Genomic DNA, 17,093 nt, shown 5'->3' with positions numbered 1-17,093 from the left:
GAACAGGTGATGTGCTGAGGAGGGTCCCCAATATAACCACTTACCAGAGACTGAAAGGCGATACACTCTCTTCACCGACAGATCCTGCCATATCGTAGGAACCAGTAGGAAATGGAAAGCAGCCGTATGGATCCCTATGTGTCGAGTCACAGAAGCTACTGAAGGACAAGCTGGATCCAGTCTGAGTTGAAAGCTGTCCAGCTAGCTTTGGACATAGCCGAGTGAGAGAAGTGGCCAACAATCTACCGCTACACTGACTCATGGATGGTAGTAAATGCTCTGTAGGGGTGGCTGGGAAGGTGGAAAAAGGCCAATTGGCAGCATAGAGGAAAACTGATTTGGGCTGCCAAAGAGTGGCAAGACATTGCTACCTGGTTAGAGATGATGACAGTGAAAGTCCGTCATGTGAATGCCCATGTGCCCAAGAGTTGGGCTAATGAGGAGCACCACAACAATGAACAGATGGATTGGGCTGCCAAAACTAAGGTGTCACAGGTATATTTGGATTGGCAACACAAGGGTGAGTTGTTTCTAGCTAGGTGGGCCCTTGATGCCTTAGGTCATCAGGGAAGAGATGTGACATACCGATGGGCTCATGACTGAGTGTCAGAGACTGGAAAAGATTGGTCTCGAGACATTTTGGGATGCCTGTGTGTGTGTGGTAGGAGGGGCAGGTCAGGCCTTGCCCAGGTGAGGCAGTGAATTGCCCCACCCCCCAGCCCAGAGCTGGAGCACCTCAGCCCCACAGTGTCTTGTCAATCACAGCACACTGGAGGCTGCCCCAGTCTAGCCTAACCCAGCTCTTGAGTGGCCAAGTGACTAGAAGTCCCACCTGGGGGAAGGGCCACAGAGGCTCTGAGGTTTAAAAGTGTGACCATGAGGTGACCATGCGTCTTGACCCTGACTCCTCTTGGAATCCACTCTGGAATCCAGGAGTTGGTAGCTATATGTGCCTTTATATAACTTTTCTATCTTTCTCTCTTCTCCTTCTAATTCTCTTTTCATAAAACATTTTGAGTAACATAACATCGAATGGGTTTAAAGGTTTCTAAGTTAAATGGGCTAAGTTAATGCTAAGTGTTTTATGTTGAATTGGATATTGTACTAAATCCTTTGCCAAAGTTCTTTGATTTTCTATATTTTGCCAGTAAACTTTTGATCTATTGAGAATATCTGGTCAGTATGTCTCCTGTGCATCAACCCAGAGTAAAGGAACCTCATACAATCTCCTTGAATTTAAATGTTTTGGGGTGTTACACTGAGGGGTGGACTTAACCACAGAAACCATAGTTCAGGTAATGCATTATTGTGAGATGTGCACTGTGATCAAGTAGGCTAAGCAGGTAAAGCCCTTGTGGTATGGGGAGGCCTGGCGTATCGATTACATCACACTGCCACAAACCCTCTAAGGCAAGCATTACGTGCTCACAGTGGTAGAAGCAACCACTGGATGGCTAGAGATGCACCCTGTGCCTCACGCCACTGCCTGGATCACCATCCTGGGCCTTGAAAAACAAGTCTTGTGGCAGCATGGCACCCATGAGAGAATTGAGTCAGACAACAGGACTCATTTCAAGAACAGCCTTATAAACACCTGGGCTAGAGAACATGGTATTGAGTGGATGTATCATATTCTTTATCATGCACCAGCTGCCAGGAAAGTTGAGCAGTGCAGTGGACTGTTGAAAACAACACTGAAGGCAATGAATGGTGGCACCTTCAAGCAGTAGGATCTGCATTTAGGCAAGGTTACATGGTTAGTCAACATCAGAGGTTCGACTAATCGAGCTGGCCCTGCCCAATTTGAACCCCTGCATACAGCAGACAAAGTCCCTGTGGTGCATATGAGAGGTATGTTAGCAAAGACTGTTTGGATTTATTCTGCCTTGAGCAAAGGAAAACTCATCCATGGGATTGTTTTTGCTCAAGGACCCGGTTACCCTTAGTGGGTAATGCAGAGGGATGGGGTACACGTTGTGTGCCTCAGGGGGATTTGATTTTGGGCGAGAAAAGGCTGTAATATTGGAATGCCTATGTACCACTGTTTGCTGAATGTTACTGCCACTACATGTTGTAATTATCATGGACAATGAGAATGGACTGCTCCTTGTTTTACCAGTCACGGAGCAAATGAACTCAATTCATATCCTAGGGGGTAGTCAGAGGCTACTGAAATAATTGTATTTGTATATAGTTGTATGTATAGATATATGTGTTTACAGTTGAAATATATTATTTTGGGCACGATTCGATGATATGGAATAAGGGGTAGAAATATCCTGGGGTGATTCATGTTATTGTGTTCCATATCCATCTGCACCCAAAAACTGTTACTGTATCTTTAGACCCTAGAAACGAGAACTTTGTGGGGAGGGGACGTTATCATGGGCACTTTTAAAATCATCTCTCACAGGCAGTTTCCGGGTCTTTGACACGTGGTATTTAGCTTTCCTGGCTATTTGGTCGTTGCTTGGCAAAGGCTTTATCTTTTTGGGTTCTCTTTTTGTTCTTTCTTTCTTCTTTTTTCTCGTCTCAGAGAGGGTGCCTTGGGGTGAATTCCACAGGCTCCTGCCTGTTGCCACCAAGTGGGGCAGGCCTCACTCCAGCCCAAACTGCTCCTGTGGTATTCACATTCTTGGAACAGAGAGAGATTCTCTCTCACAGGATTTTTCCTGGAGAAGCACAGAGATAAGCAGAGAAAACAATTCTTATCTCTACTTGCTGCTCCTGTAGTTTTTGCACATGTGGAATGTGTTAGGAAGATTGTTTACCTGAAGCGATTTGGTTAATTGGACACCAGTGAAGGTTGTTTTGATTCCTTGGCCAATCAGGTTAAAGCTGTGTCCTGGCTGTCTCAGACAGTCACGGGTTTTCTTTAATATGTATCTTTTGTATAGTATAGTTTCTTTTTAATATAGTATAGTATAATGTAATATAATATAGTCTTAATAAAGCAATTGTTCAGCCTTCTGAATCATGAAGTCCTATGCCAATCATTCCCAGATGTTGGGGTTGCCCTAAATTCGATATGCTCCAACCCTCCAATGGCACTTGGCCAAGGAGAGAAGACCATGAGTCGCCCCAGCCCAGCCACCTTGCCTTGCCTGTCCTGTTGTTTCCTGCCACAAGGAAGGTAAAGTCCCTCCACGAGTTCTAGCCCTTGATTTGAAGAATATCAGTTGGAGTGCCAGCTATCGGGGAGAAAACCAGAGCAGTGGGGAGGCAGGGGGAAGACTGACTCCACCTTTCCCTTTGTCCTTCACACCACATGCTCAGCTGTGGAATGCCATTTTGAGGTGGGGGGCTGTCACTGGCATTTTTGGGTCTCTGTTCTGGGGAGTCCACAAGATTTAGCAATTTTGTATCTAGCAGTTATTTGCTGTTATTTTTTGCCTGTTGCTGCTCCACTTAATAGTAAACTGTTATTTTTTTCTCTTATATCTACTCATATTCATTCCTTATTGGTGGAAAGGGATTGTTTGAACCTATAAAGGGAGGCAACTCATTCCAGTGTTTTACTTTAAATTATCTCAAACCAAGACAAAGGGCAATGCAAGGGCAGATTGGATAGGCAGAGTGGACAGCTGAGTTCAGTGGGGGTGAAGGCAAATGAAGTAAATTTCTTCCTTGGCAGGGAGAAAAACATAATTTTTTTGAAGGCTCTGCAAAGGGATCTGGACAGGTTGGATCAATGGGCCGAGGCCAAGGGTATGAGGTTCAATAAGGCAAAGCGCCGTGTCCTGCACTTGGGTCACAACAACCCCATGCAAGGCTACAGGCTGGGAGCAGAGTGGCTGGAAAGCTGCCCATTGGAAAAGGAACTGGAGGTGTTGGTTGACAGCCATCTGAACATGAGCTAGCAGTGTGCCCAGATGGCCAAGAAGACAAATGGCATCCTGGCTTGTATCAGAAATAGTGTGACCAGCAGGACCAGGGCAGTGATTCTTTCCCTGTACTTGGCACAGCTGATGCCACACCTCAAATCTCATGTTCAGTTTTGGGCAAAAGTCTTATGAGGAGCAGCTGAGAGAGCTGGAGGTTTTCAGTCTGGAGAAAAGGAAGGGCTGAGGGGAGACCTTACCACTCTCTGCAACTACTTTAAACAAGGTTGTAGTGAAATGAGTGTTGGTCTCTTCTTCCTAGTAACAAACAGTAGGCCAAGAGGAAATGGTCTTAACTTGTGCCAGGGCAGGTTTAGATTGGATATTAGGAAAAATGGTTTTACTGAAAGAGTTGTCAAGCATTTAACAGGCTGCCCAGGGACATGGTTGAGTCACCATCCCTAGAGGTATTCAAAAGATGTGTTGATGTGGCACTTAGGAACATGGTTTAGTGATAGACTTCACAGTGCTAGATTAACAGTTGGACTGGATGATCTTAAAGGTGGATCTGGATGATCTTTTCCAACCTACACAATTCTATGATTATAAGTCATCACAGCTGGAGCAGCACTTCTGCACAAAGAGAATCAGAGAGAGTTGGAAAATTCAGAAAAACAGATTTTGCATAGGCACAGTTGAGATAGTCGCTCAGACACTTCCAGACTAAACATCCATCATCTACAACTACAGAGAGATGAATAATGATGTAACTTGTTGTAGAATTTTGCTCAGACATGGCTTGAAGGAAAAAAGGCCATGAAAATATACAGCTGATGGAAAAGTAAAGGGCAGCTGTGAGGAGCAAATTCTCAAAGCCTGTTTCTGTAAACAAAAAGATTCTCAGGCACGTTTATGTAAACAGCAGAAGTTCTCAGGTTGTCTTCAATAGCAAGTAAATACCTTGTCTTTGGATAAAGTATGGGAAAGTAAAAGTAAGTTTTGAGAACACAAATCTTGGTTTCAATAACAAACCACAGGTATTGAAAACAAAAGGAGGGTTTGGTGTGTAATGTCTGACCTATGATGAGCTCGGATTTTGCAATATGTATGAGCTTAATTAACACTGTTATAAAAAGTGACTGATTGAATCAATAAACGGAGCTCGATGCTGATCAATGAAGATGGGTCGTCTCCCTTCACTTCAGTAATTCCAATTCTTTACTTCTGAATTAAGATAATCTATACTTGATTCTGTAAGTTATCTATGTAACAATTATTTTGCCGTGAAAGTTCTGGATCAGTTTTCCTCATCCAGTGCCTCAGCTCGATGCTGTTTGTTACCAATTAAGAATCAATCTAAATAAACTCTGAAATGAAGTGTACACTGCCTTTTAAGTATGACTACTGTGCATAACTATAACAATCTCAAAATTCTGATGCTGATGTTCTACAGAACAGAAGACATTTTAAGACCTCTTTAATAAGAATCTTAACAGAATTCTCTCATCCTGGAAGTATTTTTTTCTCTTTTTACATAATGGAAGCAATAGGTAAGAGACTTGAAAAGCTATTAAATAAAGCTATTAAATAAAAGCTATTAAATTAAATTGTGCCACTTTCTTGGAAAAGTGTTTATTGCTTATTTATTGTCCTGTCTCGGCTGTTGAAATGGCCTGGTAAGGCTCTGGGTGGCCTTGAGGCAGCCCGCACTCGAAAGGACGAAAGGAGTCTTCAGGTTTTTCAGTTCTTCAGTGTTGTTTATTAATTCTTATCTACAATGTTGTCTCCTGGCCCGACAGAGGTCCGCAGAGCAAGCCAGCCATGAGCACACTGACCTCCCTCGGGACGGCCACTTATTTTTATACCAAAAACTACGTGGAGGATATTTACCTTTTCCTCCCAATACCTTTCACCCTTATTGACAAGTGCACATTCAGTAAGAACTAATCTCAAAGTGCCACCATCACCATCGAAGATGGATGACAAGAAGAAGAAGAAGAAGAAGGACAGGACACGCGCTAATTCCTCCATCTTGTCCCCTAGAACCCCCCTGTACCGAGATTCTAAAACCTGTGTTTTCACTCTATAAATAATCTATCCCTTCACTTATCCCCGTGTGATCCTCCCATCCTCATACAGGTGTTGCGTCCTGTGCAGGACCAAAGTCTAGCCACCAAGCACTTCTGGCAACATTCCAGGGCTTGCGAGCCCCCCAAGGGTTGTCTCGGCAACTCTGGACATCAGGAGTGATGTGCTGAGTTCCCACAATTTATTACAAGATCTAGCTAGTTTCATTTATGCTATAAACAAACACAATTATGTTTTGACAGAGCTAATAGCATGTCCAAATATATTTTCTAGAAAAACTGAAAGTCTCTTGTATCCTCTAGTTTAAGACTTTTCCTTACTGCTGCCCATCACCAGAATTCAAAGGTTTGGTTGGAGCATAGTACGAGAATGAAACATGATAGTATGTTTAAGGTATAATAATGAACAAGAAGATCAAAGCCTAAATCTGCAACATTCACATTTAACTATTCATACTCAACTGAAAAAGAGGTTCAGCAACCAGTAACCCTGAGGAAAACAGATATATGGACTCAGACAGATGTCATCCAGAGCATATTTTTAATGTAATATGCATTTAGAGCCAAAAAAGAGTAAGAGTAGAGAAATATATTTGTTATTCTTTCTTTTTTTTTTTTTACATTATCATTGAAGCTAATTTTAAAAAGAAATTGCAGTATTTCAATACACGGAATTGATATATTTGAGTTTATAATTCAAATATTTCAATCACATGGAATTTCTCTGCACAGCAAGTCTGTGATACAATGGAACACAAAGAGTTAGTTAAAACCAAATGAACAATAACTTTTCATTGTGCTTACTGAGGGTTCAACAGTAACTTTCATCCTCATAACAAAAAAAAATTAAACAATGTAAAAGAAACTATATTTAAGTCTAGCACATCTCCATCACATTCTTCAGTTACTTTGAAACATGAAATACCACTTCATTGTAGTCATAGAACACAGAAATTAGTGTTAAGTCTTTGTACTCACATTTGTCAATATTTGAGAGTATAAAAGGCATTCCACTCCATAATTCAAAGCACAAGGAAGCTATTTCCAGAGTAGTCATATCCTGCCACTACTAACTTGCAGTTGATGTACAACTGAGAACAGGCATATGCCTTTTCTATTAAGGTTTTAATTCTTTTTTTAATATCTCAGTAAGAATTTTGCTATAGCATTCCATTCCTTCTATAAGATAGTGTTTTATAAAAGTGAAAAGACACTAATTTCAACCAGTTTCAAAAGAATTAGTAAAAGAGATTTGTTGGTATTTAGGTAATACAAAAAAATATCTCATATCCAAGGACTGTTGCAGAGTATGCATGGGAAAAGTAACCACACTCTTTCCTTGCATTTTAAAATGTGTTTTCTACCATGTGCTTAACAATCAGAACCTCAGAGATACTACAAACAGCTGGAATCTTGTTACTGACATAAGCAATATAAAAATAGGAATATAATTTTAGAATTTGACAATAACAGCTTTTTCATTTTTTATTTTTAACCACAATAATTTTCTTCTTCCTGGCTGAAGTATTTCAATGGAACCCCAGGAAGAATGCTTTGAGTATTTATTTAAAAAAAAAAAAAATCTAATTTCAGATGTTTCAACAAGCAATGGGCTATCAGTATCCTTGTCTTTAAAAATACATACCTGCAAATTATTTAATAAATTTTTATATCTATATTTCACCCCTATAGAGCATACCATTTTTTCCTCAACCTTCTGAATATCTTTATGGGTTGTCAACTTGAGTGCAATGTAGTTTAATCATTACAAATCAGAAAAAAAAAATCAGCCAATTTAATACAAAATTACTGCTGCAGATTTGCACGAGAAGTAAATAGGATTTTCTTATACACAGAATTTCATACAGTATAGGTATACCATGGAACAAACACATTAAAGTGGTTTCAAAATAAGAGTTTAAAAGTGGCAATATACAAATAGCATTACTTTCAACATATCTTTATTTAAAAGTATTACAATATTCTCCCCAAGAATGGCTAAACTTGTTGGCTCCACACTGAATATTAAGAGAAAACACAAAACAGCCAAGAAGTGAGGATGAATTTTTATGTATACTCTTTTATACTCTCAAGACATTCTTCGTCAACTTAAATCACAAAAGAAAAATACTCCAACATCAAATTTTAGAAAACTCTCCTAAATAATTTTTCTTTTCATCTACTTAATTTGGCTTTTAAATACCTCTATCACCAGTAAAAGCCTAAATCAACTTGTTGAGTTTCTGGAGCAAGAAACCCATTTACTGCCCATCACTGAAATGAAACACCAAGTCAACAATTTTCAATATGTTGGAATACTAAATTTGGAAGTAAACTATATTCTACTCAAGACAAATTAATTTCACTTAGACATTTGCAGGGCTAATGTGCCATAATAAATTCTACTACTGATCAACAGTAAAGTGCTGAATTATATTAAATACCTGAATGTCACTCTCCTTTATGAAATTTTTTTATAGATTCTTATTGCGTCAAAAGACCCCTTTCTGTTGTAAAACTTAAGCCATTATGCAAATATTATAAAAATAGGTAAGTTTAATTAGGAATTATATATTCACACAAAAAACTGCTTTTTCTTAATTACAGCTGACATAATAAGAGATAGAAAAACATGCATTTATAAAGATATTTAAAATAAGGAAGAGGAGAAATTGCTATAGAATTTCTATTACTCTGCCATACAGCCATTTACTATGTTATAATGATACTGGTGATGCCAATATTTCTGGACTGATAAGCATCACACCACCAATGTGCTTTAGTTTCTTTTGTAGCTAAAGAAGTTGTTTTGTAAATTTAAACTATGGCATACACTCTAATGAGAAATAGATGAAATGTATAATTAAGTTTCTGGTTCAACTTTGAACAAGCTTTTTATCTACTCACATAACCAACACAAGCAAGACATTAGTGCAAAAGGGAAGCTGTCATTTCTACATGATCACTACTCTTTCCCTAACTGCATGATGTGAGAAAACAATTATCAGATTAAAAGTTCAAGTGGATTAACATGAGAACAAGAGATATTTTTTTTCTCCCAAATTTAGCACTGACTTCCAGAGGATCAGCAGGAAAGCAACATCAGTTACAGCTAGAATAAAAAAGTTAAACCCCAGTTAAGAAAGGTGATATGTAGGTCCAAAATATGTAATGCTATGAAGGCAGCATGCTCAAAAAGAGCTCCAAACAAAACTGCAAATCAAAATGGGCATTTAAGTTGAAATTGCCCAACTGCTGCATAGAATTGTTCATCACAAACAGTAACATTCAAGTCAGTGCATAGAGAAGATAAAAAGCACTTATGGTAGTTGCAAATGTTAACAAGTCCATAGAAAAAGAACAGACTCAAAGTAGAAATGCTCAAGCTAAACCAACAAAAGACGACCCTCCAACTGTATAAAATCCACACAACAGCTGTAGTAAAAAGAAATCAGTGGAAAATATTCAACTCAGTCCTAAACACCTGACAAGAAAAAAGGACCAGAATAGACAAACCTATGGCAAACAATTATAAGTCTAAATAGAGCACTATATTTCTAAATAATCCACAAACTATAATATATGGCATATTCAAATACTGGTTAACCAACTCTGCAGATGCAATTCTAACATCACTTCAGAAAATGAGAGCAAGATGGAGCAAACTAAAGGAATACTGATATGTTGCAACAGTGCACCAGAAAAATGTTGTCACCAAATCATGCTTCAACAACAGCACTCTAAGCCTGCACACTACTATCTATGAAGCAAAATAAATTTCTCTAGCTTTTCAGGGATGTGCCCTGCATTGCATATGTTATGATTCACTATAACACGAGCAGCAAGACACTGCAATGTAGTATGATTTATAGGATGGATTAAGTTTTTTGCTATTTTTTTCTCATCCAGTAGATCGCTAGCAGTTTGTTTATGCAAGTTTGTGGCATCAAAGTGTGAACCTGACTGGATAAGAAAATTCATGATGCCTGGATGGTTGTTCAGTGCAGCAATATGTAAAGGACTGTTGTTATCAGAGTCTCTGACATTTATATTAGCACCACATTCCACCAAGATAACAGTAACTTGTAGAGAGGGGAATTTACAAACTGGGTAGCGACCCACACATGTAGTATTCTTGTCAACAGCAAGGTGAAGTGGACTGAAGTTATTCTTCCCTCTAGGCTGAAGCTTAAGAAACTTATATATAGTCTGTTTCTTAAAATGCTCCTGTTCTGAGGCGCAAGGTACTTTTTCCAACAAGCAAATTAAATGCAAAATGATCTAAAGTGCTTTGTTTAGCTGTATTGGATCAGGAGGACACTGGATTTGTTTCACGGCCCGCTCTATTTCGAGAACACTTTTGCATAGTATACCCATTAGATCATCAAATGTGACAGTAGCGCCTAGCAGGCCTTTTGCCTTGTCCTGCAGCATGAAGGAGAAGAGTTCAGCAAATGATAGTAAACTGCTGGCTGTCATAGGGCTCAGTGGATCTAGATTGCTCTGCTGCATGTCCAAAGCATATTTCCATAAGTTGATGCATCGTTTAAAGTTTCCAGAGTCTGCATAGACAGCACCTCTGTACCTAATATAGTAGGATGTATCTGGGTGAGAAGGACCAAGAATACGTTCTCTAATTAATAGTGCTTGCATTCTCATCTCATCAGGATCTGCAATAAGATTTTCTAGCTCTTCTAAGCTGTTTACTTCTTTAGCATAATCATAGGCCATAATTAGTGTTTGTGGTACAGGTCTGTTCAGGATACTAATCCTATCATTGTATCGCATTTCCATAGCTTGCTTCCAGTATTTCAAAGCACCAAGCAGATCTCTCTTTTTGTCCACAAATGTTGCTCCTAGAAGTTCCAGAGCATTTATGCATTCTATCTTACTAGTCTGTTCATGTTGGGTCAGGAAGTCCACAATATTTGTGTGGCCTGTCACACTGGCTGACAGAAGAGGAGTCATTCCATAGCCATCCTTTTCCATCTTTGCACAATACTTGAGAAGCATCTTCATGATCTCTAAACTTCCAGATTCTGCACAGTCATGTAATGCAGTGTTTCCTAGCAAAAGAGGAAAAACAATTACATAAATTATAATTAAATTATAGTCCAGATATCACTCCATTAATAGGTAAAAAAAAAATAAAATTTGACATCTACAAACTATGAAAGGCTTAAATGACAAGTTAAAAAACATTCAAGATCTGATTAAAACATCACGGCTACCACACAGTTATATAAACCAAAATGCTTGACATTGTTACCCAAAAGAATTAAACAGATTTTAAGGACATGTTTCATTTTTCAAAACTTAAACTAGAATTCTCTACCACATGAGAAATTTTATATCTGCTTTCAAGTATAAAGCAGAAACCTAAGCTTGCCACCTTACGTGGTTATATTTTCCCTTCTTCCCTTGTCAAATTTCCTTCATCCCTATCTCTATTCATAATTTAAAAAAATAATAAGATCTGCATAAAAATTAAAGCTGTGCTAACTCAACACTGGCCTTGCTCACTGCTATACTGTACCTCTTCCTCTCTCTTTCATCCAAAGCCTTTAATTAAAAAGTGTTCCAAGGTAATAATTGTACATAAAGGCAAATACAGCTCATCACAACAGGCCCTTCATATCAGCTGGGGCCTCAGAGACTGTCAGAATATTCTGAGGGACCAACTTATTTTGTCAAGCCTATGTATACACACAGACAAACTATTTCTATTACTTTATTAGGTCTTTATTCTGAAGTCCCACATAAACCCCCCCTCTGCTCAGGATTCCCAAAAGTTAAAAAAAAAAACCCAAGTCCCCAAACCCAAACAGTGCCTTGAACACACAGCATCCAGCCATTTGTCTTATAAGTCTTATCATTTACAATAAGATTATTTCTTATGAAGAGAACATGCAATATCATGCTAAAGGCATTCAGGTGGCACTCATACTATGTGGTGAAATTTCCAGCAAGCAGTAATGGCAACTGACTGCAAAACATAAGTAGCGAACTAAAAAGAAATCATTGAACACCACAATTAAATATCAAATTACTATGCTTTAAGCAGGAGAAAGTTTTGCTTAAGACCATACATGAGTAGTTCACTGGGGGAAACAGGAAGATGGACAAACAATAACTGTCTCCGTCCTCACCACCATAATAGAGCTTCTTGGGGGTTTTATTGCTTTTAAAATTACACAATTTAAACCTAGCTTCTTTTTCATATATGCTACAGATTCAGGCATACCAACTCCCACTACATTAACATGAAAATAATTAACAGCACACCCATGTAAGAATCCCACACTCCCACTCCCCAATTAGAATATCTTGTACCACCAGCCTTGCAAATTCTGGTTAACTGGCTTCCAGATCATCATTATCTGTTATATCATCAGCAAGTTTCCACATCCTACAATCAGAGAACCCTTTTCCAAGGATTCTGTACATTCACAGTCATCTGATTTGGCTTTTAAAAAAATCTCAGAGACAGATTTTCATAAACTTTCTCATTTGCATTTTTGGCAGGCTTTTTTCTATGACGCTGACATGGTTTGAGAGGAAGTAAGTTTTCTGGGATATGCTGTGGTCACACCAATGGGGTTCAGATTTGAATATTGGCACCTGAAGTGGCCACTGAGGACCTTGGATACGCCTCTGAGAACACAGGGGTTAAAAAGCAGATCTCTCCCCCGTCCAGCTGCTGCTGCTGGGCGGGGGAGGGGCAGCCATGCGGCTGGGTGAGGTAGGCCTGGGGCTTGGACAGAGATGGGAGGTGAAGAGGCCCTTGTTATGTGTAGAATGTGCAGTTTACCTTTTACATTAGAGTGTTTAGCCAGTAAAACTTAATTTGGTCCCTAAAGCGTGCCTGTGATTTGACTTAAAAGCTAAACAGGGCATCAAAATAAACTGAAAAACTGAGGAAGACACTCCACACAAAGCAGCATCCAAAATTATCTGTTAGATCAATACTCATGAAACTAAAATCAGGTCTTAATATGAAGTGATTTTCAGTCTCAAATACCCTAGGCAATCTTTGTCACTAATGGAGAATTAAATCAGTGACAGGAGCTTGATCAACACATGGGTCTGGTCACACTACAGTTTCTACAGAGACCAACAAATTCTCCAATCACAGGAACGGATATTTTTTCCCAAATTTAGGTGTATTAAAAGTTTGGTTTGTCAACTGCAGTTTATTAACTAAAATTCCTTTTTTTTTTTTTTTTTGATTACGCAAAACTGTTCATACCTCCAGACTGACAAGCATGAGATCTTTAAATTCCTAAGATGAAAAGAGAGCAAAAGCAGACAAATAGACATAACTAGCTTACCAATATACAGACACATTACAAAAGTAATCTTGCTGTGCTGGAAAAAGCCTAGTAAAAACTTTTCTATAGCTGTCAACCCAGAAGCAAATACTGACTGGCTCCTCCGGCCATCTACACTTCTAAAACACTTACTGATAAAGCCAAAACCATATCCATCTGGGTGTGGCCAAGCCACGAGTTACTGTAGCCAGTTTAGGGTGTATTCAAGTCCATGCTACCTCACTCACAGCAGAGCTATGAAACACTAGAAAGGTCTTTTGGGGGCTGCCAATTCCAATGCCACTCTAGACATGGCCTGGGGTTAAAAAGATTCAGAACTACAAATGTTTTTACCAATACATGTCAGAATGCTGTGTTAGCTGGGCAAATTAAACATTTAAATTTCAAAATATTCATATACATATTTTAAGTTGTATTTGAGGTGCCAGTTGATTTGCAAAAAAATTCAACCTCACAAAAATGTTTTATTGCAGACCATATTGTACTTGTTGAAATATTATAGTCATCCTTAAGTCACAACTATTTCATCTTTACATATTATCATTCACATTCCTTTATTTCCACCTTCAAGTCAATATTTTTACAATATTAAAAGTCATAACAAATGCATATTACAGACAAACATATCAAAATGCACCAGTGCCACCAAAGTTCTTACAATTATTTTACAACTATTGATATACATATTGCTATATTTGACAATAGGATCAATGGCAACTATTCATATTACACATTGTAGATCCATCACCACATACCTATGACCTTTATGCTCTTTTATCAGTTACCATAAATATATGCCATGACACACTAATAGTGCAAAAAAGTGATACAAATTAGGCTTAGCCAGTGCCTCCATAATCCAAGAACACACCAACAATTTATACGGCATTAATTTACAATGAAGCTATGCATAACACATGGAAATATTCCCACATCACCAAGGATTTTCAGTATTCTCCTCATCTGGATTTCCTTTATTAAAAGACTTGCTTTTTTCTTACTGTCATAGTTATTTACTCAAAGAGTGGTTACTGAAAACATATCAGGAATAGGGTAATTTCTAGTTACTTATAATGTAGTAGGCCTTGGAGACCACAATTACTTCAAGCAATGCACAAATTAATAAACGTCCTAGGGTGACATTATGATGCTTGTATCCCCATTCGTGTGTTCTGTTTATGCTGGATATTATGTTCTGTGCCTTCAAGACTGGCTCTGAAGAGCAAAGTTTTGTTTTGTTTTGTTTTGTTATCAGCCTGCTCCCCCACAACCGGCAGGACACAGAGACGGGGCAGTACATAATGCAACTTTTGCTTTATTTTGCTCCTGCTTCTGCTTTGCTCCTGCTTTGCTCTTGCTTTTGCTTCTGCTTGTTAATTAGTTTAGCTAGGCATTCCGAATTTTCCCTGGACTGTTTTTCTTTCCCTTTTTTGGAACCACTCGAGCCTGCTCCGGGCTGGGACCTGGGAAACACTGAGAGTTTGCACCTTGTGGCCTGCAGCAGCTACCCCCAGTGCCGGAGGGACCGATAACAGAGCGACCACTCCCAGGAGAGACTTTCTGAATTTGTCATCTTTTTCAGAGCAGTGAAAGAGTGCTGTCATCTGGTATTGTTCATTTTGTGTGCTGAGGGGGGTGCTTTGCCAGTTAAATAACAGGTTCTTTCCACTTCTCTCCGAGGAATCCTTCCCAAACTGGTTGGGGGGAGGGGCCGTGTAGGTTTGCTTTCTGGAGGGGCCCCCTTTGGAGGGTTTCTCCCAAATTTGCCCTAAACCAGGACAATTAATGAAAGTGATCACCACTAATTTTTAGCGGCTGCACTTCAGTTTGACTGGATGCAACGGCAGCAGGAAGGAAATATAAGAATACAAGCTTCAATAAACCAAAAGCGGACATGGGCAGATAGATGGGTATAGAATTGCCAAGTTAAACAAACACACACAGACACACGCCCCTCAGCCTTAAGAATTAACAATAATTCCAGACATCTACATAGTAATTATGAAGTGTTACATTTGTGAGGACATGGCAGTTAGCCTTGATATCTAAGTCAAGGTCTATGTTCCGCAATTTACCCATTTCAAAAATATTGCATCATCTATAGTGACAGGAATAAACAGTGCCTGAACATATCTATGCAATTCTGCAGTTAAGGCAATCCAATTTTCGTACCAATTTCTTTAGTAAAAATTTTAAATCAACATTATATCTATTGCTGTATGAAAGAGCAAATAGTTTCATGTTTCTTTCTAGCCCTACTTTAACAGGGATAATATGAACTTTACACAAATGCTTGGTGTATCACAGAACTAATTCCCCAACTATCCAGTCTTGCAACAAAAAAACAAACAAACAACCCAAACCAAAACAGTCCAAAAAAAAAAAAACCCCACCAAAAACCCCCCAACAGGAAGTTCATCTCATCAAGGGAGGTGTGTCTAATGAGATTGTGTCAGAAGCTAATTATTCTCAAAATAGGCTGAGAGCTTGTGACATGGGAAGGAAACTGATTTGGCTTGATTTGCAACCAATATTAACTACATCTACTAAAGTTTGCAAAATTCTTAATCAAAATTCTGGTAAACAAAACTTTTAAAATAAAAATACTTTTTCTTAAAGTATGATAGCAATGTGGTACCAAACTAAAGATCTCTTACTGAAAATACACACTCAGCTGCTGAACTTTACACACTGGTCGATCTTTCAAATTAAATAATTTTTTCTTCATATGTTTAAAAGGAACTGAATGTATATTTTTGCAACCTCATAGATGAAATTAATCACCTTCAAAAAATGAAATTGTTCATAAAACAATTTTTTTATTTTTTTAAGCAGACCACTTGAAGGAAATAAGTAATCTAGTAACTTTGACTTTGGAAGAAAAAATTATTGATACTTACATGCATACAAACATAGGCAATGCAAAAGAAAACTGGTTTACATGTCTATACTCAGTATACTTGACAAAGGAAAATTGAAGATCTGTCTTTCTTTTTAAAAAGTAAAAATTGCAAAGAGCTATTAACCTCAACAAGTTGTTCTATGTTCTGTAATAGAATAACCATTCTCTCTGTCACAAAAGTACTTAATGATAACTCATATTACCAAGGTTAATAATACAAAGTGGAAGTAAGGTATAAAATGTTGCAAATCATTGACTTTCAACAGAAACCATTGTTTTGCATATGAAATATGCTTCCTTGAGCTTCAGAAATAGAAAGTGAATTGCTAAACTTACGGCTGCAATTTTTAAATTCAAAAATAGAATGCTCATCTGAAAGCCTAAATGGGAAGTGAAAACAGCTCATTTCCAAACATGATTCTGGCACACTGATGTTGTGTGCCTCTTTTTTTTTTAAGCTTCTTATGTCCATACAAGTTCAAATCTAAGGAAACAAATTTTATTTAATGAAAAAAACCCATCTTTCAGATTATGCACACCATCTCACTTTCAGTGAGGTTGGTTTTACTCTTTTATTGCAGGCTACTTGTACTTCCTTATCTCATGCAATAGCTTACGAGTGCTAATCAACTCTTCCCTACATTCTTGAATTGCAAACAGAAAGTCAGAATGAGAAACAGCTTCAAACATTAAGTGAACTCCAGAAACATACAGTAATTAAAAGGATACTAATGTCCCTTGTAAAACACTGATTAAGTGAAAATTTCAGCACCCGCATAGTCAATTCAAACATCACATATAAGTGTGGTTATGAAATGGTACCACCTAGCATTCCCCTTCAGAGTTTATGATATTCAACCCCTTTGTGAAAGAGCTTAATATACAGTAAAAAGTAATAAACATCCTATCAATCACTGCAGTGTTGCGGTGTGTTGCAATGTCCTGTTTTACC

General features: G+C 38.3%; 1 protein-coding gene across 1 annotated transcript in view; it reads right to left on the bottom strand.

Annotated features, from left to right (window-relative positions):
* Positions 1-9,664: 9,664 nt before the first annotated feature.
* Positions 9,665-17,093, bottom strand: part of LOC141726874 (protein fem-1 homolog C-like) — a 64,869-nt gene continuing 57,440 nt past the window's right edge. Inside the window, 1 exon segment of the mRNA XM_074531976.1 lies at positions 9,665-10,974. Within this exon segment, the coding sequence (XP_074388077.1) occupies positions 9,665-10,974 (1,310 nt within the window).

Source organism: Zonotrichia albicollis, chromosome W, assembly GCF_047830755.1.
Source record: "Zonotrichia albicollis isolate bZonAlb1 chromosome W, bZonAlb1.hap1, whole genome shotgun sequence".
NCBI lineage: Eukaryota > Metazoa > Chordata > Aves > Passeriformes > Passerellidae > Zonotrichia > Zonotrichia albicollis.
Note: the sequence above shows the minus strand (reverse complement) of the source record. Positions and strands in the feature narration are given on the sequence as shown.